Genomic DNA, 24,094 nt, shown 5'->3' on the forward strand with positions numbered 1-24,094 from the left:
CATGAATGTAAATAGTAACTGTAAATAATGTGACAAAATGCATCTGACATTCTGACAAATGGTAAGGAAATTAAGAATGTTCTAAAAAAACTATCAGAAAATAGAATAAAGATATATTTTTCTAAAATATTGAACTGTGGACTATCTATTTTTGCACCCATAGAGTTACGTTATTTAATGTATGTTTGCTATTGTTAATTTTCCTAACTTTTGGAGTCGATCCTCACAATGGTGACAATGCGATCATTCCGAGTCCTTTGGGTCTACGGTGATTCATGGATTCTGCTGAAGCAGCACCTTAAACCCACTTCCAAGGGCCCAAGCCTGGACTGGCACCACTTGGCAGCCCAGATCACAGATGGCAGAGTCCCAATGTTGAGGCAGGTGAGTTGGAAGTCTTTATGTCCCTGAGACTTCAATTGGAAGAAAGAAAGCAAGCCCTTGGGTTCACTCTGGTTTTGGGTTCGAGTGATGTGGGTCCAGTTTTTCTCATCCAGGCAAGAAGGGCAGCAGGTTAGCACAGCAAGAAAGCAGTTCTTCCAGAGCAGCTGTCCAGCAGAGTGGCAGTCCTACAGCAGCACAGCCGTCCATCTTCGTGGCAGAGTGACCACAGCATCAGAAGTGTACTGAAGTGGTAGGGTCAGAAGTCCAGTTCTTATACCCAGTGGTGCCTTTGAAGTGGGGGAGACTTCGAACAAGGGCTCAGAGGTGCACAAAGATCCTCCCTTCCTGCCCTGGCTCAAGACTCATTACAGGGGGTTAGGCAGTCCTTTTTGTGGGGACAGGACATAGCCTATTCAGATGTAAGTGTGAGGCAGTGCCAAGCTCTTCCTCCAACATCCTGCACAGGATGGGCAATCAGGATGTGGATGTGGATGTCCCATCAAGTCACACCTGAGCTCCCTTTGTGTGTGGCTGTCTAGAGGGAAATCACAAAGCCCAGATGTTATCAACCCCAGATGTGTATTGGAGACAGGCTGCAGGCACACAGGGCTAAGAGCAGAAAAATGCCATCCTTCTAAAAGTACCATTTTTATAATTCTAATAATAAGTTTGACTTTACCATTAAATAAGATTTGGCATTACAATTTCATAGGTACTAAACATGGTAGATCTATCTCCTTGCAACTGGGAATTACAGCTTATTAGATGTAACAAGGAATCCTCAGTGTTAACCTATGGGAGGGGTAGGTCTCACAGTAGTGAAAAAATCATTGGGAGTTTTTCACTTCCAGGACTTGTAAAACTTAAAAACACATTTTCTAACTTTTATTTACAGTGCACTCTGCCCTATGGGCTACCTAGGACCTACATCAGGTGTGACCTATATGTAATAAAAGGGGAGTGTAAGGCTTGGCAAGGGTATAAAATTGCAATTCAACATGGCTGTGTAAACCAAACTCACAGGCTCTGAAGTGGCAGATCTGAGGCATGTTTTAAAGGGCCACTTAAGTGGGTGGCACAATCAGTGGTACAGGCCCATTAGTAGCATTCAAATTACAATCCCTGGGCTTTTTAAAGTAGGGGTGGGCGTAGTTCGCGAAGTAGCGCTACGTGTAGCTACGCAAAGTGCACTTCGCACTACGCGAGCTACGCGTAGCACTACACAAACTGCGTAGTAGCATGTTCGCACTGTGCAAGATGTCGTTTTCAATGATTGCACAGTGTGGACAAGCATCCGACACTGTCCAGTCATTGAAAAAGGCATCTTGCACAGTGCGAGCTGTCCTTGTCTGCCACTCAAGTAGATTTTTACTCGAACTGCAGCTTTCTCAACGCGGACTGGTAGTTTCTCATCACGAGCGGTCGCGAGCATGCGCGACCACTCGCAATGAGAAACCTGACCTCCCCGCGTTGAGAATCTCGCCAGGAGGTTTATTATCCATGCTCACGATCGGCAACTTGATGTTGCTGATCGTGAACAAGGAATAAGTCTTGCGAGTATGTAATTTTGCTTGCTCGCGGTCACCAACATGACGTTGAGGACCGCGAGCAAGCAAAAATTGAACGCTGCACTACACTATGCTAAGCAACGCATGTTTGCACTGTGCTACGTGCAGTTAGCGTAGTGCGAAGTTGTGCAAACTTCGCAAACTACTGGAGTGTAGCGTAGTGCTTTGCCCATGATTAGTTTAAAGACAGTTTTGCCCACTTAGAAAAAAGGAGTTATGTAATATATTAATGTCTTCATTTAACAGAATTGAGAATAGATTAAAAAATATGTTCACTGTTAAAAATTATTCTCTATATTTTTTAATAATGACTGAGGACTTCTACAAATTATTTTTTAGATACAGTAAATATTAGTGTGTTTAGAGCTACAATCAAAGTGCTGATTTTTTAGAAATCTAATTGGTAATTACTAATGAATATATCATTATTTTAATTTGCACAGCAAACCATCCTTAATTATTGATGCTGGCCAGCCACGAATATTATTTTTGGTTTGCAATGTACAAAGAGTCTTCATTTAAATATAAGAAACAAAATACATTATCTATTATGTATTTAAGGAGGACCAAGAAACAACAAATGTATTTGGGTGTTGTGGGTAAAGGGTTGTGTGGACGTGGCAGAGAGTGATATTGCAATCTATCATACAGACAAAATCAGCCATCGGAGTCCCACGACCTCATAAATGAACTCGCACTTCAGCCTCATCCTTCTTAATAGTCAAATATATCCTTGGTGACTTTAAGTATTTTTAAAATATATGGTGTGCTACCTAGATTTTTCTTTTGTCATATATGATCTTTTGTCATTTTTCCAAGTATCATAATTCTTGTAGATGATATCGCCCCTGTAGAACATGGATTTTCAAAGCAATGCTAGCAAGAAAAAGACAGTAATTACAACATATTACAGTGTGGTTCATGCTCGGTGTTAAATGGACTCACCATCCAAATATCTGGCCTTCGTGGAAAATGTCCATCAAACTGTTCAGCATAAATAAAGTATTCCCTTTCTAGCCTATATTATATTGTCAATAAAAGCCAATCCCATGGGTTTGGATACCGAAAGCCCTGAATTCCCACTGATGAACCAGTTATTGTGCCATCCACCTCTTATATGTCACTGAAATATCGGTGGCACTGTTTTCAAATAATGGTCTTCTTTATTTCTCTGTTTTAGTTTCTCGAGCTCCTGTTCTATACTGTTACTAAAAATGTGTGTGGAAATTTAATTTCTAAATGCTTACCAGGATGAACACAAGCTCTTCTATTTTGTTTTAGCTAACATTTTGTATCATGGGCACGGGTGTCTCTTTTTTTGTAATCCTCCATTGTTACAAAAACAAAGTTTATTTTTCATGTATCTTTGCTCACCTGGTACTGTTACATATTCTACCTATTTTGTTTTAACCCGTAATTGGCTACTGTTACCTATGTTTCTCGCGTGAGGGAAATGTTACAAGAACTGACTGTAAGGCATAACCACAAAATGTTCAAATCTTTGGCTATTGGGCAGGGGTTTCCGATCAGAAGCCATATTTTTGTACTTTGCACCTGGCCTAGCATAACTTTTGAGAATCAATGCACTGAATATATTTCCTGAGCTTACTTTGTAACCACAGATGTCGAAGAGATTAATGTTTTTTGCAACTGTCATAGGCACCTATTTTGTAAGAAATGTATAAAAGCTTGTAAGACTTCTGATAGTCGCACACCCGCTCTCTCATGGCCATTGATTGCGCTGTGGGTTGTCCGTGTGTGCCCACTATAGTGATAATAAATATTGCCAGGTTTTCCGTTACCTCCGACTGCTGGTCTTCTTTATGTGAGTGGAGTGGAGAAGAATTTTTTTTCCTCAACTGGCGACCACAAAGGGACCTCTCCCAGGGACATCTAACAGGCTGAGGACTGTGGTCAAGGAGGTTCAACTGGCCCCTGCACATATGAGACAGAGTTTCTTAGCAGCAGCCATCTGAAGTCCCAAACTGAACCTCCTGACAGCAGGATCTCCCCGGCAGAGGTCCCAAACTGATCTTTTTGGAGAAGATGTTTTGTTTGAAGACTGGTGGTCGGACGTTGGGCAAGGATTAAGATATTGGTGAGATTGTTCTATTAAACATTGATTGTTGTCATATATTTTGTATATAGGTAATAGTGGCTGGTGCCAGAAATAGGAACTAATGATATTTTTGGTTTAGAAATGCATTTCTAAATATTGGTGCTGTTGTACAACTTCAGATAACAAACTTGATTGTTAAAAAGGGAGTTGCTGCGAACTTATACAACAGATTTTGGAATAAGTGTACAGAAATGCTGTTACTTTTATACAACAGATTTTGGAATAAATAAGGATTTGGAGTTCCCGATATATTGTACCTTTGGTATTTGGAGTTCTCCATAAATGGAACTTTTGGTTTGGTAAAACTGCAGTATTTGCGTGAGTATTTGGAAAAGGAAAGTATTTGAACAACAATAACTAAGGTTTATAAATGTTGGACATACTTTTCTTTTGTTATCTCTTTAAAATTAAAGATAGAAAAGAGAAGGGAGAAAACAGGGGGAAAGTATTTACCAAAAGGTTAGTCTAGAAATGAATACAAGAACTACAACAAATAAGGCCCAGGGAGAAGGTAGACTGAGATAAAGTGACTACTTGTAAATAGTAAGATGGAAGAAATATTTTGAAATTGCACAGTGGACAAGACATGACGACGGTAGCAGACAGTCACATTTTTACCACTTAACATTTTTTTATTTTTTTTAGCATTTTATATAGTGCAAACTAGACCCAAAGATATCAGGTATCAGAGCACTTTACATGAGCACATTAATAAACGACATCCAGAATTGAGAGACGTGATACATACATATGAAAGTACGTGGACTACTAAGACACCAATTGACTTACTGACAATGGCAGGATATTATAAAAATAAAAGAAATGCAGAAAAGAGTAAAAAATCAAAAGATGTGAGATTTGAAAAGAACATGTTTAAAGCAACAGGTGTTTCCTGATAGTGTATGTTTGTTAAACAGAGGAAGTTATCAGAAGGATGGGGTAAGCGGAAGAGGGGTTAGTCAAGCTGCTTCACCTCTGGTGCAACAGAGAACAGGACTAGGTTACAATACATGGGCCTATTGTTTACAGGAAGGTCATTGGAAGAGTGAGTGTCCGTCTTTACAAGGACACAATGTAGGAGGACAAGAGGTAAGAGACAGAGAAAGAAGAAGAGGTCGAGAAAGAGGACCGTTTAATAGCGAGGGTGCAGGACAGGCATAGGACAATAGCTACTATGACAGAAATACTAAGGTATATTGCACACAGCACTACCAGAGGACAGAAATTACCATGAATGGAATGCATGAAGGTGACCAAGAGAGGAAGGGGCGCAAGTAACCATACTTGTAGATTCTTCTGGACTGTATGTTAACATGACAGTTGCAGGAAAGGAAGAACGATTTGCATTAGGTACGGGTGCCACAAACACCTCAATCTCCCACATTCCTCTCTTGGAAAAATAAATAGGTCGGTGGGTTATTCTTATACTGTTACAAGTCCCATATCAATGCCCCTTGATGTGAGCATTGGCCCTATTACAGGACAGATGCCCTTTGTGTTAACCGATAAATGTTCCTTTAATTTGTTGGGATTGAAACTATTACAAATGATATATGCAACAATATAATGTACTCCAGAGGGCATTTATTTACATTGCAGAAAGGATGCATTTGGCAAACGTTTTATGGTTAAATGACAACAAGATATGCCACCAGAATTGTTAAATATTGATCCTAAAGTATGAGTGTGAGGTCCAAATGACACTGGTTTTATGAAAATAGAGCCTGTGAAAGTTAGAGTTAAACAAAATGCCATTTTGCGTAGAATACAACAAAATAATATATCCAAGGAAGGAGAACAGGGTTTGAAAAAAGTAATACTGTATTTATTAGAGAAAAAAATAATACCCACGATGGCTGGAAATATGTCTGTGATGGTCCGATTTTACCTGTGGTTGAAAGAAATGAAGATACTGGAAGATACTGGAGAAGTGAAATATCGAATGGTGGTTGACTTGAGAGCAGTTAACAGAATAGTGGAGACTGAGACCCCTGTGGTCCCAGGTATAACAGCCATGTTCTCTTCCATCCCAGGGAATGCTAAATAGTTTACTTTGATGAATTTAAAAAATACTTTCTTTTGTAGTCCAATTCATGACGCTAGTCAATACCTCTTTGGCTTTAGTTTTTAAGTAAGCGCTATGTATTTTGTTGGGCACCCCGGATGTATATACAAAGTGCAAATATTTACAGTGAGGCTTTAAAAAACAACAAATTAATGCATGTACATTTCTAGCTGGAACAATGCTGTTCCAGCTTGTAGATGAATTGCTTATCATGCAGCATTATCGTTTTTAGCTTCACATGGACACAAAATTTGTTATCTAAATTGCAATATTGTCAACAGGAGGTTACCTCTTTAGATAACCACTCTTGAAAGAGGGGAGGACCGGATAGAAAAAAGCTGTGCAAAACATGCTTCAACTATAAACGCAGAAAGATGTATGCGCATTTTTAGTCATGGTCTCATTTTGCAGACAATGGATACCAAATTTTTCCCTGATAGAGAAAACGTTGTTGTCTTTAATGCACATGTATATCAGTGACCGAGTGCCCTGGCATCCTAACCATCAAGAAATTAAAAATAGCGCTTTGCAATTGACCAGCTTTGTGTATGCTAGATTATAATTTGCTTTATTTGTGCACTAAAAAGATGGTTATGCTTTGGCTGTATTTGTGCTTTGGCTGTATTAACACAGAAAAATGTTGAGGAGAATAGACAATGTGCCTATTTTTCCTCAATACTGGACAAGGGTAGTTGGAGGACCACTGAACTGCCTTAAAACAAAAGCGGCTGTTGCGCTAAAACAGGTAGATTCAATTATTCTTGATCATGAGGTTACTGTATACAAACCTCATCATATTGAACAAAACAACATGTGACCTTTGAACAATGCCAGATTAAAGTATTATGAAATTACACTGATGGCAGCAAATGTTGCTTTAAAACGGTGTAACATCTTTAATCTAGCCCCGCTGTTGCCTCTCCCTTTGAAGCTGGAAGATGGCCAGCACGGTTATGTGATTGTCACTGAAACTGGAACACAGTCGGTCGGGTGGACTTGGTTTATATGCCACTACCCCTTGTAGATGGCACCCTTTTTGTGAATGACTTTTGTCTCAAGAACCCAGATGGAACTCTTTTGGCAGCATATGTGATCATAACAAAAGAAAACAGTGGTAGAACCTGTTAAGATAGAATAAAACTAATCACAAATTAACTACTGTTTGTGTACTATCTAAAGGGCTCACAGTGAATATTTAGACGCGTTTGGAATAGCCAACAACTTTGGGAGACTATGGGCAGAAAGAGGGTAAATTGGAGATAAAAATGTAACTGAATGTTATGAAATAGCAAGGAACAATGTCTGAAGCAAACACACACTGACCAATGTAGAAAAAAACAACAGATAATGGAGGAAAGTAATAATAGAGGAAAGAATGGAAAGATAAGGGTTATGTTTTCAGTGGCCAGTTAGGACAATCAGAAAATGAAAAATAAAAATGTAAGTGGGTATTGAACTACAAATAAAGTAATTAACTTAGTGTGTCAAGGTCTGAGCATTAACGAAACATTAAAGAATAAACTGTAAAGAAAAATATGTGCATCAGCAGATTGAATTGGGTGCTGGGTTACCTTTAGCACTATTTTCTATGAGAAACATTGCAACAGAAAAAAACTACGTTGTCCCGGATTCGCAACTCCATCAAAACGGCGTGATTTGCCTCTTTCTGGATTGTTGGAATGTTGTAAGGAACTGACCAATAGTTTGTCTGCTATTCATTAACAGGTCAGAGACACCTGGGCCCCGTCCTCGGAAGGAGACTCATAGCACCAAGAAGGGGTCTTGGGTCCTAACTAAAATTTTGTGTGAAAGAAAAGTTTGCAGCCTCGCTGGAAAGGACAGATGCAAGCACTGTTGGTGACACAGACAGCAGTCCGATTTGAAGGCCACAATAATGGGATACATTTGACAAACGTGAAAAGAGCACCACCATTTTGGCCAGAGCTACCTCCAGAAGGAAGTGTTTTGGCCCTAATGGTTAAAGTGCCTCATGTACCATCAGCTGGCCCACCTGCCAAGGCAGCATACAATTTGTGCCCGCTGAAGTTGAGGGTTTGGATAAGAAAGTGCTTGGGACGGAGCAAAGCAAGCACCAACTGCCAGACACTCAAGAGTGCCAACTTATATGGACTAACTTGTGCAGTGAGGTTAGTAAAATAAGGACACTGAAAATTGAATAATAGTAATGGAGATGCACTTCTTTGGACTGCCTGTTGCTCCTAAAGAAAATGCTTTATTGCCTGTAAATAATGGCCGAAAGCATAAGAAATTGAAAGCAGCAGTTATACAAAGGCTAATTGTGATTGTTGCTGGAATATTTAGTCTAACATGGTATTTAGAAATATGATTATTTGCATAAACTGGTTCCTATCTCCACCCAATTGCCAGAACACCACCATTTTACTATGCCACCTCGTAAACATGATGCCAGGAAAAAATATCAGGTTAACACGTTTATTCAGACACTGCATGATGCATTTAATGGAACAAATGTTACCAAATGCATAAGATAGCAGCACAAATACATCAGGAGACTGGGCTTGGGGGGGGGGGTTGGTCATCAGGGATATTGACTGTATGGGTTGGAAATAGGAAACATCCTTTACCCCACATGCGTTACTTTGCATGCAATTACCCACATTTTTTACTCTGCAAAATCATTTATAACGCAGGGCTTTACACCGCCACCTATTACAATGCATTCCCCAAAGTAACGCCACCGTGGAGTTAGAATAGTAAATTTCATTGTAATGGGGGAATGTGCATTGTAAAAGATTTTGCAGTGTAAAAACTGCAGAGTAATGGCATGAGGAGTAAGAGAGTGCGAGGTAAAGTGTCCTATTTGCTGGACATAGTTAATGTTAGTTGATGTCATAGGGGAAGCAATATTAGGATGGTACCTACGCATACATTTCTTACCGATCTGTTGTTTTACAATTACATGAAGCTCTCGCCCTACTCCAGTGTCAGTACATAAACACATGCAGCTTTGGTTCAGAGTAAAGAAATACAGTATATAAAATATTGATGAAAGCATATTCACAGATGACAGTAAACTACCACTGAAGGTATACTGATTACAATTGGGACTAGGAAGCCTTTTTATGTAAGATGTGAAGTATTGACACAGGAATACTGACAACATTTCTGAACTTGCGTTCAAGGGTCGATTGTGGAAATGTAATTTTTAAGTGCTTACTAGGATGAACACAAGTTACTGGAATGGAGAAGAATTTTGTGTTTCCACAAGTGCAATAGAGGCTTAAGTGGCTATTAGGGTGGAAATATGTAGTAATAACTATTAAACAACAAAAATAATGAAAATAACGATAACAGATCTTCTTGTTAAAGATGTCACACTAATCAGCGCTAATATGCTTTTCATTTCTCAGTAATTGCGTTCACACCTTGTTAATGGAACAAGTTGTCTTAAAAATATTAAAAATGGGACAGTAAAGTTTGTAGCATTTTTAGCAATTGGTTTTAGTCGTAATAATTGGAAAAAAGAACTTACCGACATCTCAGGTTGGTCTTATCAGTCCTGTTAGTAAAATGTTTTTCAGTGGACAAATTATGAACAAAAGCATTTTTATCAAACAAAAAAAGAGTGTCAAGTCAGTTTACGAGAGAAAGGTTCACTTCAAACGTTTGCTTTCTCTTCCTGCTGTGAGAGAATATGAGGGCTATTTTTTTTAACAACCTTTCAAATTATTAAAATATAATGGTAATGCTGACTTCCCCATGGCTCAATTAGTTGGGGGAGGTTAAGCTAAATGATGTGAGGAGGGTTCCCAGGGAAAGCTCCTGGTAGAGTGGTCACTTGCCTTCCTTAGCCTTCCAGTTTTGGGGGGTGCTGGCAAAGACAGTGCCTTTTATCAGGGATTGCCTCATTGAGAGCATGGTACATTTGATAACATGCTCTGTAGTTGGAAATGTGAAATGAAATATAAAAAACATTTCAATAATCTGATATTCTTCTCATCCCTTACAGGTTCTAAAGTTAACGGTGAGTGGCATGAAAGTATGTTGTCAATAGAGCGTCACTTCCCCTCAGCCTGTCCAGGCCTGTTGGTGGCAGGCACATGGTTCACATGTCCATCCGCGGATCCCATGTGACGGTGGAGGCGTCAGACTTTGGATCCTAGTCCCTCACGTGCATTCACCCCTGGTGGTGGCAGTCTCTTTACACTTGATCCCGTCCACCCCGGAGGCTGAGGGGCTCTGTCTGTATGTCTGAGCCAACCCACCCTTCAGCTCAGGTCTGTCTCCTCAGGCTTTCCTCAGTCCCTTCGGCGTGTTTCCATAGATGCATTTCTAGTCTTTGTGCCCTAGTCCTGACTCATGACGTGCCACCTATGCCCCTGGTCAGCCTAGGTTATTCTACAATCCTGTCAGCTTGACACAAAGCTTGTCTTCATAGTCCCAGGCCTGACACTAGGATTGTCTTCACATTCCCCTCTGCCCTGCCTTCATACCCGAGACTTGTATTCCCTGTTCCCTATGCCCTGCCGTCATACCCTAGGATTGTCTCCCCGGTCCCCTAGGCCCTGCCTTCGTACCGTAGGCATATCGTCCCAGGCCTCTAGGCCCAGCCTTAATACCCTAGGCTTGTTTCCCAGTCCCAAGGCCCTGCCTTCTTACCCTAGGCTTGTCCCATTCTCCGAGGCCCTGCCCTCATATCCTAGGTTTATTTTCTCAGTCCCCAAGGCCATGCTTTCATACCTTAGGCTTGTTTTCCCAGCCCCCCCCCCCCCCCCCCCCCCCCTAGGCCATGACTTGTCTTCCCATTCCCCTAGGACCTGTCTTAATAGCATAAGTTTATCTTCTCAGTCTCCTAGGCCATGCTTTCATACCTTAGGCTTGTTTTCCCAACCCCCCTAGGCCATGACTTGTCTTCTCATTCCCCTAGGACCTGCCTTCATAGCATACATTTATCTTCTCAGTCCCCTAGGCCATGCCTTCATACCCTAGGCTTGTTTCCCAGTCCCAAGACCCTGCCTTCTTACCCTAGGCTTGTCCCATTCTCCGAGGCCCTGCCCTCATATCCTAGGTTTATCTTCTCTGTCCCCAAGGCCATGCTTTCATACCGTAGGCTTGTTTTTCCAGTCCTCCTAGGCCTGCCTTCATACCCTAGGCTTGTCTTCCCAGTCCCCTAGGCCTTGACTTGTCTGCCCATTCCCCTAGGACCTGCCTTCACAGCATAAGTTTATCTTCTCAGTCCCCTAGGCCCTGCCTTCATAACCTAGGCTTGTTCCATCAGTCTCCTAGGGTGAGTCTATTCTTGTCTACCCTGTCTGTAAGCCTGCTTATAGGATTGCATTTTTCCCCCAGGCCTGCTGAAAGACTGCTCTCCCTCCCACATCTCTGAGCCTAGGATTCCTCTGTCTCGTTGCATGTCTATAGGGTTGTCTCTTTAGCCCAGCCCTTACCCTACTCTTGTCCCCCCACCCCCCTACACGTTATCCTGGGCCTGACTCTCTGGTTCACTAGGTGTGAACCATGGGTCTCAGGCCTGACCCTAGGCTTGACCTCTCAGTGCCCTGGGCCTCACCCTAGGCCTATCTGTTAGCACTAGGCCTGTCCTTACGGTCATCTCCCCAGAGAACAAGGCCAGGTCATAGGCAGGACGACATTGACTCTCAAGCCTGACTCTAAGATGGTTTCTAAATATCCCTGGATAGGAACATTCTGTAGTCCCCTAGGCTTGCCTACTTGCGTGCTCAGGCCTGACCCTGCTCTAGTCTCCCCTGCCCCTCCGGCCTTACCCATTGCATGTCTCTTCTCTTGCAGTGACAGTGATGGAGCGCCATGGGGAGCTGGTCTTGGAGTGCGAAGGTGGGAATTGGGAATCCGGGGACAAAGGGAAGGATTTGAACCTGGGCGCTCTGACCAGGGACCCTCGGGGGACCTACACCTGCCAGAAAGAAGACGATAAAGCAATCAAGAACACCCTGCAGGTCTATGTGCGAAGTGAGTACGGGTCCCCACATGGCCGCACCCCTTCTCTTATTTCATATAGTTGTATTGTATATTGTGATGTATGCACTATGTGAATAGGGCTGCCGGATGTTCCATGCTCCTCAAGCACCACCCACCCAGACGTGGGCTTTCTGCTTTTCATCACTGTTGTTTGGTTCGTTTAGACCAATGCATTCGAAGGAAACAAAGACCACAACTCCCAGAATGCACTGTCTTGTTAAATAAAATTAGAGAACTGGCAACATGGTGTTCAGTCATCACGGAACTATTGGGCACCCCTCTCTACACGTCAGTGATTCCTTTCTGTTGGCAGCAGTGAGTGCAGGTGCAAGTCTGCAGCGCTTAGGGTCCCACCTAAACATCTATCTTCAAACACATTCATTCACCTTCTATTTTGATCAGTATCAATAAACCTGCCCTTTGATCTCCAGGATTCCGTCCTCAACAAAAATCCAGACCAGTTCTTCAACCCGACCTCTGATCTCAGACGTAGTCCAGACCATGACCACGGCATTCTTCCAACCTTGCCTCTTGACACCTGCCACATTTCTGACCTCTGGAGTCTGCCACCGTTATAATCTCTTTCCACTTCTACAGTTCTACTGGTCACAGCCAGTTTTGACCTCTGGGGTAAATACATTTCAGACCTTGACAAAAATACAATCCCTGAGCCTTGAACCCTGAGCCTTGACCCCAAACCCATACTCAAGCTGATCACGCCAATCATGGTGACCTTAGATGCAAGCCATATCCAATTCTCACATTGTGTCTTTTCTTCCTCTGGGTGTCGGCCCTTCAAAGACACCGACCAGACTGTAGGATATCTCCAGCTCTCACCTTGATTTTGGTGGCTGGGGTTGTATCTGTAGTTTTTCTGTGCTGTTAGGTGTGACCTCATAATTGTAGTGTAATTGTATCCATATGGCACTTACCTCCGCCAATGAGCATTGAAGCACTTTGCTCCAGGCTTTACTCCAGAACCCGTGGTTAGCCCACTGTTGATTGTTGCTGGTTTTTGGGTATAGTTGGTTACTCGGGTCTTGTCATTCATGTTCTTCTAGTGTGCGAGAATTGCATCGAGCTGGACCCGGGCACCATCTCTGGTATCGTGGTGGCTGACGTCATCATCACCGTCCTCATCGCTGTGGCTGTGTACTGCGTGTCTGGGACCGAAAAGGGGCGGCCCTCGCGAGGCAAATGTGAGTATGGCCCTAGATGCCTTAGCATGCTTACCATGTTGGCAGATACGACCACGTGAGGCTGAAAGTTGCCCCAGTCAGCTTCAATGAAGGAGGGCTGTGCACCGTCTGTGTGTTCTTGTGCAACAGGGGCCTCTAAGTCAACATGCAGATCACCTTGAGCATCCGTGGTCCCAGAGTGCTTGGCGTGGCTCCACCTTTAAGTAAGTGGGTGACCTTAGGGTGAGGGCCCATTCAATAATAGACACTGAAGAGCTCTGTTTTGCATGTGGGGTTATGGTATGATGACCAGAGGCATGTCACTGGGACACCAGTTTTTCAGCCATGTGCTTTCCTTTGACCAATCATTACTTTCAGGTGTGTTAGAGCAATTGCCTCAATGGAGTCAAACTAATGATCCCTTTCCCACAATGCACAAATTTGTTAAATTGAATCTCAGGACTAGAAAACTGGTGTCCCGGTGACATAGAGCCATCTGGTCAACCTAGGCAATAGGGTGAGCCCCTTTGAGGTCAAACACTTTGACTGAACTTTACATCATGTCCATTTCTTAAAGGAATATGTACATCAAGTCACTTATGGTTACTTTTTCTCAAGTGATATGGATAAAGTTAACAAGAAGTTGAAAGGCTAAAGTATGATGGGGTAATCAGGAGTGAGTCCTTTTTAGGTATAGCCAAGAGACAGCTTTAACTGCCTTGCAATCTCATGTTCCTAAAAAACAGTAGGGAAAAAATACATCCATGCAGGAGCTTTCGGTCAGCCCTCTTCATTCATTGGTCTGTTCAAGCATCAATCACGTGTTGTTTCAGCCCACCACAACAGACAGTATGCTTGTTTAGAGTTTGCCAATGCTTGGTTAGAGTTAGTAACATGTCTACTGGTGGTGGTGATAGTAGTTGGAACAACATTGATTTTCCTGGATTTGTGAAGCTCTGGTGCCCTTGTATATATTTTGGACAGTCTTGTACTTCTCCCACAAGTAAGCGCGACAATCATGCAAGCCCACCAAGGGTCCTCCTATTTACTAAGAAGCTCTAGAGCAAGCCAAAGATTTCCTGTCGAGTCAAAAGGAATCATCCTCTTTGCACTGATGATTACTGTCTTCTCCACCCAGGTTGCTCTTAGATTGGAATTGGTCACAGTATGATCCTTAGTTCAGAGAGAGGCCTTTACACCCGTACTCCTATGGGGTGAAAACCTGTCAGCCCTTTTGGTGATAAATCTGAGAGGTCCTCCATAACTGTGGTCCTTTACCTCGATCCTTGGAAGTAATGACAACTGCCACATCAGCGTGAAACCAACCCTGATCCATTTCCTGCCCTGGTCTGCATTCCTTTAGACAATCTCTCTTATGGAGCCATTGCACAAAACTAGCTGAACCAGCCTAATCCAGGCTCACTTGATCACTTTGGAACATTTCCCCAAGGATTGTGTTTTTTTTTACAATTTTAAAGCTGGCGATCACGTCATTGATCCTGCGGTAAAGGTAAGTCCAGGGCCCTGCAACTAGCGCCATGTTTGCCATTGCATTTGACATTGGAGGAGGTCTTGCTCACCAATTTAGCAGAGTGATACCGAAGATCAAAGAATACATCCTCTACGGGTTGATACTCTCACTCTGTACTAGACAGATGTCTGAGAAAGACTGCCAGACCACTTTGCTGCTGACCGGTGAAGAGAAGGAGACCTACATGCAGCTTGAGAGACTGATCTGCAACTCTCAGAAGGACTGAGTAATCCACAGCCGACAGGAAGGGCCTGTGCAGCCTGATTAACCGTGGCTGTCCAGGAGTTATGAGGTCACATCAGCCAGTTACTCAGTTGAAGAACCGCCCAGGAAAATGACATTTGGGTCCCAGAGGAGGCTAATGTCCACCAGGCAATGAGAAGAGTAATCCTCCTCCATCCCAACCCTGCGTGTCCCAGTAGTTTGACTGTATCAAACTCAGAAGTCATCTGCGGAGACTAGGGGAAAATCCTGACTTTAACCACTGTCCTTGGGTCCTGTGCCAGTAGTTGGAGGCGATTGCAGTGGTTCCAGAACATTGGATTTATAATTCTTGCCTAAGCAGTTCTAGGTATATAGAGGTTAGAACTTCCTGGCCGGTACCCCTATACCAGATGCTGGCCACTGGACCATTGTGAGCACCCTGTTCGTAGGTGTATTTTCCGCACAAAAATTTCTGCCACGATCAGTGCATTCCAATATATAAGTCACCTTAATCTAAGAGTCATTTAGGGTGAACTGGTTCCCATACCAACCACCATGTCCAACCATTAGACCAGTGCCGACCAGACTTCAGCTGAATGTACCCTCAGCACTGGGCATCAGTGACCGGACACTGAGTCACCCTCAGGTCACAAGTACTAAAAGAAGAAGTGAGGGGACTAACCAAGTTAGGCAGTATGCAAGTGACATCATGGAGCATGACATCACAGTGAGTGACATCACGACGAGTGACATTGCACATGGCATCACAGGTAGTGACATCTCAACGGATGACCTCACAAGAAGTGACATCACAAGAAGTGCTAAAGAGTCATGCTCACCTCGAAGAGAGAGTAATGAGAAAGAGTGGGAAATATAAGAAGGAAAGAACTAGGTCCGGGACCCTCTTTGTGAAGGAGGGAAAGACACTTCTTGTCTCTTGTTGCCCTCAGAGTTGTGAATTGCACATTGTAAATAGAAAGTTTCTTTTTATTATTACCCAATGGGTTTGAGAGACAGAATTACAAGCTCCACCCATGGTATCTCATCGTTAAGACCGTGTGTGTGGGTGCGTAGACGGTGGACCCAGCTTTGCTCACGCCTCAGTAGTGTGGTTAGCCTCCAGAGTGTTCCCTTCCATTTCGTCACAGGAGTGTCCTATCTCAATGAAATGGTTAGTCATTTTAGTGGATGCGCGACCCCTGCGTATCGTGCTCCTGTGTTCACTCATCCTGACCTTGACTGGTCTAGTGGTTATGCCAACGTATCTCAACTGGCATGGGCATATGATTATATATAGACAGTTCTTGGTGTTGCAACCTCTTAGTTTTTAATATAACAAGGGTGCTTACACTGTTAAAGACTAACCTTTCCGGTATCCCTTAGCCATTTTTATCTTACCACCAACACACACCTTCACTGTGCACTTAGGACCCTTTCCACATACACAGATTCATCACACGGCTGTTCTCTTAAAAAGATCTCCGCCACAGCAGGCAGCGAGTCATTACTGGTGAGACTGCTGGAACAGCCGCCGGTGGAGCGACTGCAGAGGAAAGCGTAGCGCTGCCGGACATTCAAGCGCCGACATAGGGGAGCAGCTGTGTGAGATCCCCCCCTCCTTCTCAAGTGGACCTGACTGAGTGGCGGACAGAGTCTGGTGGCATCCGCGGCTTGAACAGCGGGCGCAAGCTTGGAGACGGTGGAGTCCAACGGGCGGTGCGGGGGGTCCTTCCGACTAGCCTGCTCAATAATGACATGGACCCTATAGACTGGTCGACTCGGTGACACATCAGAGCGCATAGCGCCGGAGGTTGAGGGGGACCCTAGCTCACCAGGATACACCACCACCCCGGTAAACAGCGCCGTTCACCACTGCTGTGGGGCGCAATTTTGGCAGTTGCGGCGATGAGTGGGGCCATCACCAAGAACGCCTCTGCCTTCAATCACGCCAGTCAACGAAAAGACACTACTATATAAGCCTGCTCAGCAATAGCATGGACCCTGTGGGCTGGTCGACTCGATGACGCATCAGAGTACATAGCGCCGGAGGTTGGGGGGGACCCTAGCTCACCGGGATACACCACCACCCCGGGAAAACAGTTCACCACTGCTACGAGGCGCAATTTTGGCAGTGGCGGCGACGAGTGTGGTCATCAACAAGAACGTCTCTGCCCTCAATCACGCCAATCAGGGAAAGGAAGTTACCGTATAATCGTGGGTGCCGAATAAATAGGACCGGCCATCTGAATGTGTGTGTCTATCCAGAGGTACCATAAGGAATTAAAGTGTGAGACGTGTAACGCCAGCATCAGCCAAGACACGGCCTGAGTGAACGTAGAAGGGTGACGAGTGAGCCTGAGTGCCGGCTGATCGAGAAAGCACAGCTGCCTCCCCCTATCTGCACCATTCCTCAAGAAAACCAACCGGTTCTGGTGAGCGATACCGAAAAGGCAGGCACCATGGCGGGTAAAGGCTCCAAAAGTGGCACAACACAAACTCGTATAGAACTATACACATGCAACAAGAGTGCCTCTCCCCTAGCAGACGGCAGACTAAATGCTACGTAAACGACAGACGGAGCAGGGGTGAAAAAAGCAACACTAGACGATGTGATGCAGGCGTTGGCGCAGGTACAAACCACGGTGGGCTCCATCTCTACCGAGATAACTCTCATCAGAGCGGATCTCCATAAAATGTCTGAAAAGGTGGGATCTCTGGAACTAGTCACGAAATCACTGGTGGAGGATGTGTCTGAATTACAAACAGCGATGGAGAAAATAACGGCGGAAAATAAAGTACTAAAAGAGAAGCTGGACCACCAAGAAGGGCGCTCTAGGAGGAACAACATAAGAATCCTTGGGGCTCCAGAATCTGAAGGTACCAGAGCAATTGATCTCTTCGTAGAAGACTTGATAAAGACGAGACTTCAGCCTAAAGGTCTGTCGACCTTCTTCTCGGTCGAGAGGGCGCATAGGGTGCCGGGAGGGCGACCAAAGCCAGGAGCAGTTCCAAGGCCCTTTTTGGCGAGACTATTTAACTTCCGAGACAGGGACGCAATCCTGCAGGCGGCAAGAGTATCCCCTCCAGTGAAGATCCAGAACTCCACCCTGGCCTTCTTCCCGGACTATACACGGAAGTGGCCCATCGACGGACGACGTTTTTGGACATTAAAAAAGACTTAAGGGCCAGAGAGATCCCGGCTATCCAGAGCTGTTCCCAGCTAAACTGAGGGTGGTCGCGGAAAATAAGACATGGTTTTTCGACAATCCAGATGTAGCCCGGGACTGGCTTGAGGGCTGGAAACCGGCTTCTCAGCCACGCCGCACAGGCAGGAACACAAAAGATCAACGCACAGAAGAACACGCAGACACTCAGGAATCAGGACCAGAGGGGGCGAGACGCTCACCAGCGAGAGACAGTATTCACGGGGACTCAGTGATGGAGGAATAGCAGACCGATGGGTACGGAACATTTATCAGTTATGGAACTGCCGCATAGGCTGCCATGGACACTGGGCTGAGGACCTCCGAGGAGGGTAAGGGGGGTCGCTGACTCCGGAGTGTTCTTCTCCCCCAACGAGCAAGTAACTTTGTGTTTCAATGTGGGGTGGGTCAAGCACTCTGCTAAGTTGGGGTGGCGGATAGTTCGAAGTCCGTGTAGCAGGGGGGCAGGGAGGGGGGGAATTCAGGGGAGATGGGAGTGTTTAATTGTTTAAATTGTTGGACTCATCAGGATTGTGTAAGTTGCAAAAGTGCTGACGTATTGGTGGGTACAGGCCAAGCGCAACGGAGCCAGTCCAAAATGCAAGCGCACCTGTTAATACAGGCACGGAATAGCACCGACGCAGATGGGTATAGACCGGGAACAATGACACCAATAATTTTGACAAACATGTCCGTCCTTGTAGACAAGAAATGACACAAGATATACAGGCTGATACCCTAGATGGAAATCCTCACTCGGGGCCGGTAAATCCATTACAATTGATGTCCTGGAATGTGCGAGGACTGGGAGACAAGATAAAGAGGGGGCTGGTTCTGCAGGGTATCAGGAGATTAAATCATGACCTGATCCTTCTTCAGGAAACGCACCTAGTGGGCCCAGCCAGCAAGGCACTGGACAGACGGGGTTACCGCATGATTGTACATTCAGACTTCACTTCGGGATCCCGGGGGACAGGCATTTTAATGAGGAATACATCCCGGTTCATACTGCAGACCACTAAATCTGATGACCACGGCCGCTTTGCAGCAGCATGTGGACAATGGGAAGGAAAATCGCTTAACGTAGTGTCGGTATACATTCCACCGGCGCTGCATGCGGCTGCCCTTCCTGACTTTGGGAAATTCCTGCTGGAACTCCCGGAGGGAGACCTTGTGGTGGGGGGTGATTTTAATGCAGTGGCTCATAATATACAGGATAGATTTCCGGTCCGGACGCAGACTCCTGGCCCGTCCCGCTTTGGTGAGTTCAAGGAGGCGCAGGGGCTACTGGACATATGGCGACATCTCAACCCTGAAGACCAGCACTACACCTATTACTCTGCAACCCATAACAGCCTCTCTCGCATTGACTACTTCCTTACGCTGGGAGGGGGTCACCTTACAATACATGACATGAAGATTAGGCCTAGGGGAATTTCAGATCATTCTCCTCTAACACTGAGCCTGTCGTGCTCTGAAAGGGTCCGCAAAAGAGTCTATCCAATTTACCCAGGGTATCTTAAGGTACCACACATCTGTAAAGAATTGAAAAAGGCAACCCGATATTACTTCACAGAAAACATAGATTCTGTATCTTCCCCCCCAACCTTATGGGAGGCCAATAAAACAGTTTTAAGAGGACAGGCAATTACAACAATAGCGGGACACAAGCACCAGCAAAAAAGGGAACTGCAGGACTTAGAGCTAAAATTAGAAACTGCAAACACGGCCCATATGGCGAGCCCAACGGAGGATACACTGCACGTGCTTAACCTCTGCCAACAACTACATGACGACCACCTTAGACGACGGACAGTTGAGAACATAGAAGCGACAGCGCACAGGGTGTACGATATAGGGGACAAAGCCAGTAAACTCCAGGCCTGGCTGGATAAAAAAAAGGAAGGTTGCAAAAACATACTACTGTTGAGAGATTCGGAGGGGATACTACACTCGCATCCCTCGGAAATAATAGAGGTCCTAGCCGATCACTTCCAAGGGGTATACACCCCGGAAGTAGAAGTCACGGCAGAAGCAGCAATGTTAGCGCTCCAAACTGTGCAAACCACGACTTTGCCACAAGATGCTGTGGACGAGCTAGAGGCGGACCTTTCGGTAGAAGAGATACAAATGGCAATTAAGGCACTTCACACAGGTAAAGCACTGGGCCCTAAAGGGATCCCGATCGAATGGTTTCAGACTATGGCAGACGTACTGAGCAAACCCTTACTAGCCATGTTTATGGAGAGTCGAGTTAAGGGAACCTTGCCCCATGATCAACGAATGGCGACAATTGTGGCCATACCAAAACCGGGCAAGCCACCCACTGAGTGTGCATCATACCTTCCGATTTCTCTTCTTAATGCCGAAGCAAAAATTCTGGCAAAAATACTGGCCATCAGACTGATGCCCTATCTATCGTGCTTGATTCATCCGGATCAATCGGTCTTCATGCCACATAGAAGCACGGCAAGGAACCTTCGTCGTGTACACGGAGCAATAGCACGAGCCCCCTTGCTGACAGGACCGACAGCCATACTATCATTAGATGCCAGAATGGCGTTTGATATGGTGGAATGGCAGTATCTCTTCGCAGTGTTAGCCCATATGGGCTTCGGCCCTAAATGTATTTCCTGGATAAGACTTCTCTACATGAATCCTGTTGCACACGTAGCAGCAAATGGCCATATCTCCCGAGAAATTCTATTAGCTAGGGGAACACGGCACGGTTGCCCGCTTTCCCCCCTACTGTTCGCCTTGGTTCTAGAGCCACTAGCCACTGTCATTAGAAATACCCCGTTGTTAAAGGGAGTGCAATGGGGAGACAATTGGGAAGATAGAGTTTCCCTATATGCTGATGACATGCTGGTCTATCTGGCTGACCCGGAGAATGGCATCCCGGTGTTGCTGGAGCTATGTGACACACATGGAACAAATTCGGGCTATACGATCAACTGGGCAAAATCGGTCATCTATGTGCTGAGGGGACCTACTCCAAACCTGCCTAGCAACTGTTCCTTGACAATAGCAGATATCTTGTTTAAATATCTGGGGCTCTATGTCACTTGTGACGCCGCTTAAAAGCAGACGTGAGACATTGGAAAGCTCTCCCTTTGACAATGCTGGGACGAGCGGCACTGTTTAAAATGATGGCGTTACCACGTCTCCTATATATATTAGAAAACACTCCAATTTTGGTACCACCCTCTTATTTCCAGAAAGTAATGACGGTAGTGACAGGTCTGTTGTGGGGAGAACGCCCAGCCCATATAAAACTCAATCGAGGTTGGTACGAAGGTGGGATAGCCCTGCCGAATATTCAATTGTATTACTAGGCATCGCAACTCAAGGTGATAAATCAGTGGATCCACGCCCCACAAGATGACCCGGCATATCTAGCAGACAGAGCGCAACTAGGCACACACAGCCTGCTGGCCCCGTTATACAACCGAGGTCTCACGGCAAAGCTAATAGGCCCAACCAAACACACAGTGACGCTATGGCACAGGGCACAGACAAGACTCAAATGGAGAGGGGTTATAACGAAACTTACACCTTTGTGGGACACCAAACTGTTAGGATGCTTGAGATTTAGCAAGGGATTTACTCAATGGGACAACATTGGGATCACCACGGTGGGAGACCTATGGACCAGCAATGGAATGGTCTCCTTCTCGCGCCTACAACAGCAGTACGAACTGGGCCCCAACGAAACCTACCGATACATACAAATACGACATGCATTGATGGCGGCCATTGAGCCGGGGTCCAAGGTCCCGGAGTCTTCGCCGCTAGAAGACCGTCTGCTCACTGACTTTATGCAAACGGGCGCCACGTCCCTTACTTACCGAAAATTACTGAACAACTTGCCGGACCCTCTGGTTAAATTAAAAGAGAAATGGGAGGAAGAGCTGGGTGCGATGGATGAGACGGATTGGAACGCTGCATTGGCATCCCTCACGGGAGGCTGGCGTTTCGGCCCGATTTCGATTGGTGCAGTTTAAGATACTGCACAGGGTTTACTACACCAGAACTACCCTGCACAAAATACATAGGGCAGACCACCCAAACTGCCTCCGGGGCTGTGGAGAAGAGGGGACACTGCTACACACACTTTGGGACTGCCCGATTATCACTGACTATTGGCGACAAATCATGCGCACCATTTCCCAAACTCTAGAGATATCACTGACACCAGACCCACGTGTGTGCCTGTTGAATGTGTGGGGACAGAATGATCTGACGCGTCAGGGGCAGTAATGGGTAACAGTGGGGGTCATGGTTGCCAAACGGGATATAGCGCAGAAATGGGGAGTGGCGGAAATACCGACTCTGGCACAATGGTGCAGGAATATGGACAGACTTATGGTGGTTGAGCGAGCAGTGTACAAGATGAGAGCCAACCCTCGCAAATAGAATAAGATCTGGCAGCCCTGGAATAGTTATAGGGGGGAACTGTGTGAACCTCTTCCTGAAGAAGATATTGATAGTTCAGGGGATGAGGAGGAGACGGACGAATGATGCACTTAGAAGTCATCGATAAGGGTCGGGAGGGGGTTTGGGTTACGAATGTGTCTGGTTGCCTGTAGGACTAGGGGCAAGAGGAGATAGGATAGAGGCCGGGAACACCCACTAACGTGAGTTACTGAATATACATTGATACCAATACAAACAGATAACTATTCTTACTGAGTCTAAAGTTGTGTTAAGAAAAAAAAATAAAAGTAAGACGATTCAGATTATTCACTTATTATCACACTGCCTTACGTAAATTGTCGATATATTGCTGCCGGACCGGAAGGTTGTCGGCTGAAGAGCTGGGTAACAACGAAGGTGAACTATATTGTGAAAGACAACTGACCTCCGGGTTGTACAAGAATGCAATGTACATTTGGCAACTGCTAATAAAGTCTTACAACCAAAAAAAAAAAAAAAAAAAAAAGATCTCCGCCAAAGTGACCCTTCGGGGGACCTGTAGGGCATTGCAGCGCCGGCCCGACGAGAAGCAACCGCCCGATGATGAAGCATGACATCCTTTGGGGTGTGTGAGGGCAACAATAGACAAGAAGTGTCTTTCCCACCTTCACAAAGAGGGTCCTGGACCTAGTTCTATCCTTCTTATATTTCCCACTCTTTCTCATTACTCTCTATTCGATGTTAGTGTGACTCTATAGCACCCACACCCACAGATCAGTGACCCCCCTCTTTGGATATAGCATTCGACATTGGAGCATGGGTACTGGACCATAAATAGCTCCTGGTCCCCCTTCTTTTTTTTTGTTGATACATCACAAGAAGTGACATCAGACCTTAAGACCTCACACATATGTTTAGCAGGTCTAGCATGAGTACACTTGAACACATTACAATATTTAACAAATTAGATTTTGCATCGGTGTTGTGCCAAAAAAATGATGAAACCCCAATGTAACATCTGAGTCTCAACGTAAATTTTTTTTTTAATCCTGCCGCAAAGAAATTGGCAACACAAAGAAACATGGGAGTAGATCGGTGCTGCTTAATTGGTTGCAAAGTCTGCATTTTAAAATATCTTATGGGGTTAAGGCACCTGCTGCAGAGATCTTTGTGTGCAACTAAATCTCAGGGAATAATAATCATGGTAAGAAAATGTATTTACTGGAGAGACATGTGTTTTGTCTAGCCTCAGGTTTGATTCAAATAATCATAGAGTGTTAATATGTCTACTGCAAAGCACATTATGTAACGTAACACACAGATGACAGATGTTCATTTTAGATAAATGGGTAAGTGGGTTATTGTTTTTAACAGAGATCCTTTTGTTATTTGCAGTTCATAAATTTTAATCCTTCTAACACAGCACAGTGAACTATGAAGTACATGT

The 24,094-nt window shown here is 44.9% G+C and overlaps 1 protein-coding gene across 7 annotated transcripts in view; it reads left to right on the plus strand.

Annotated features, from left to right (window-relative positions):
- CD3D (CD3 delta subunit of T-cell receptor complex) overlaps positions 1-24,094 on the plus strand; it is a 59,321-nt gene that overhangs the window by 20,563 nt on the left and 14,664 nt on the right. The window contains exons 1-5 of one of the 7 annotated variants that reach the window (XM_086956997.1): positions 3,662-4,050; positions 7,862-8,283; positions 10,128-10,142; positions 11,927-12,106; positions 13,177-13,314. In XM_086956997.1, coding sequence (XP_086813123.1) covers positions 11,935-12,106; positions 13,177-13,314 — 310 coding nt within the window. In that variant the 5' untranslated portion in view covers positions 3,662-4,050; positions 7,862-8,283; positions 10,128-10,142; positions 11,927-11,934. Of the gene's footprint in view, positions 1-3,661; positions 4,051-4,141; positions 5,161-7,861; positions 8,284-10,051; positions 10,143-11,926; positions 12,107-13,176; positions 13,315-24,094 lie in introns of those variants that run through there. The other 6 variants (XM_086956999.1, XM_086957000.1, XM_086956998.1 and 3 more) reach the window with 6 other exon arrangements.

This window comes from Lissotriton vulgaris, chromosome 2_1, assembly GCF_964263255.1.
Source record: "Lissotriton vulgaris chromosome 2_1, aLisVul1.2, whole genome shotgun sequence".
NCBI classification, from domain to species: Eukaryota; Metazoa; Chordata; class Amphibia; order Caudata; family Salamandridae; genus Lissotriton; species Lissotriton vulgaris.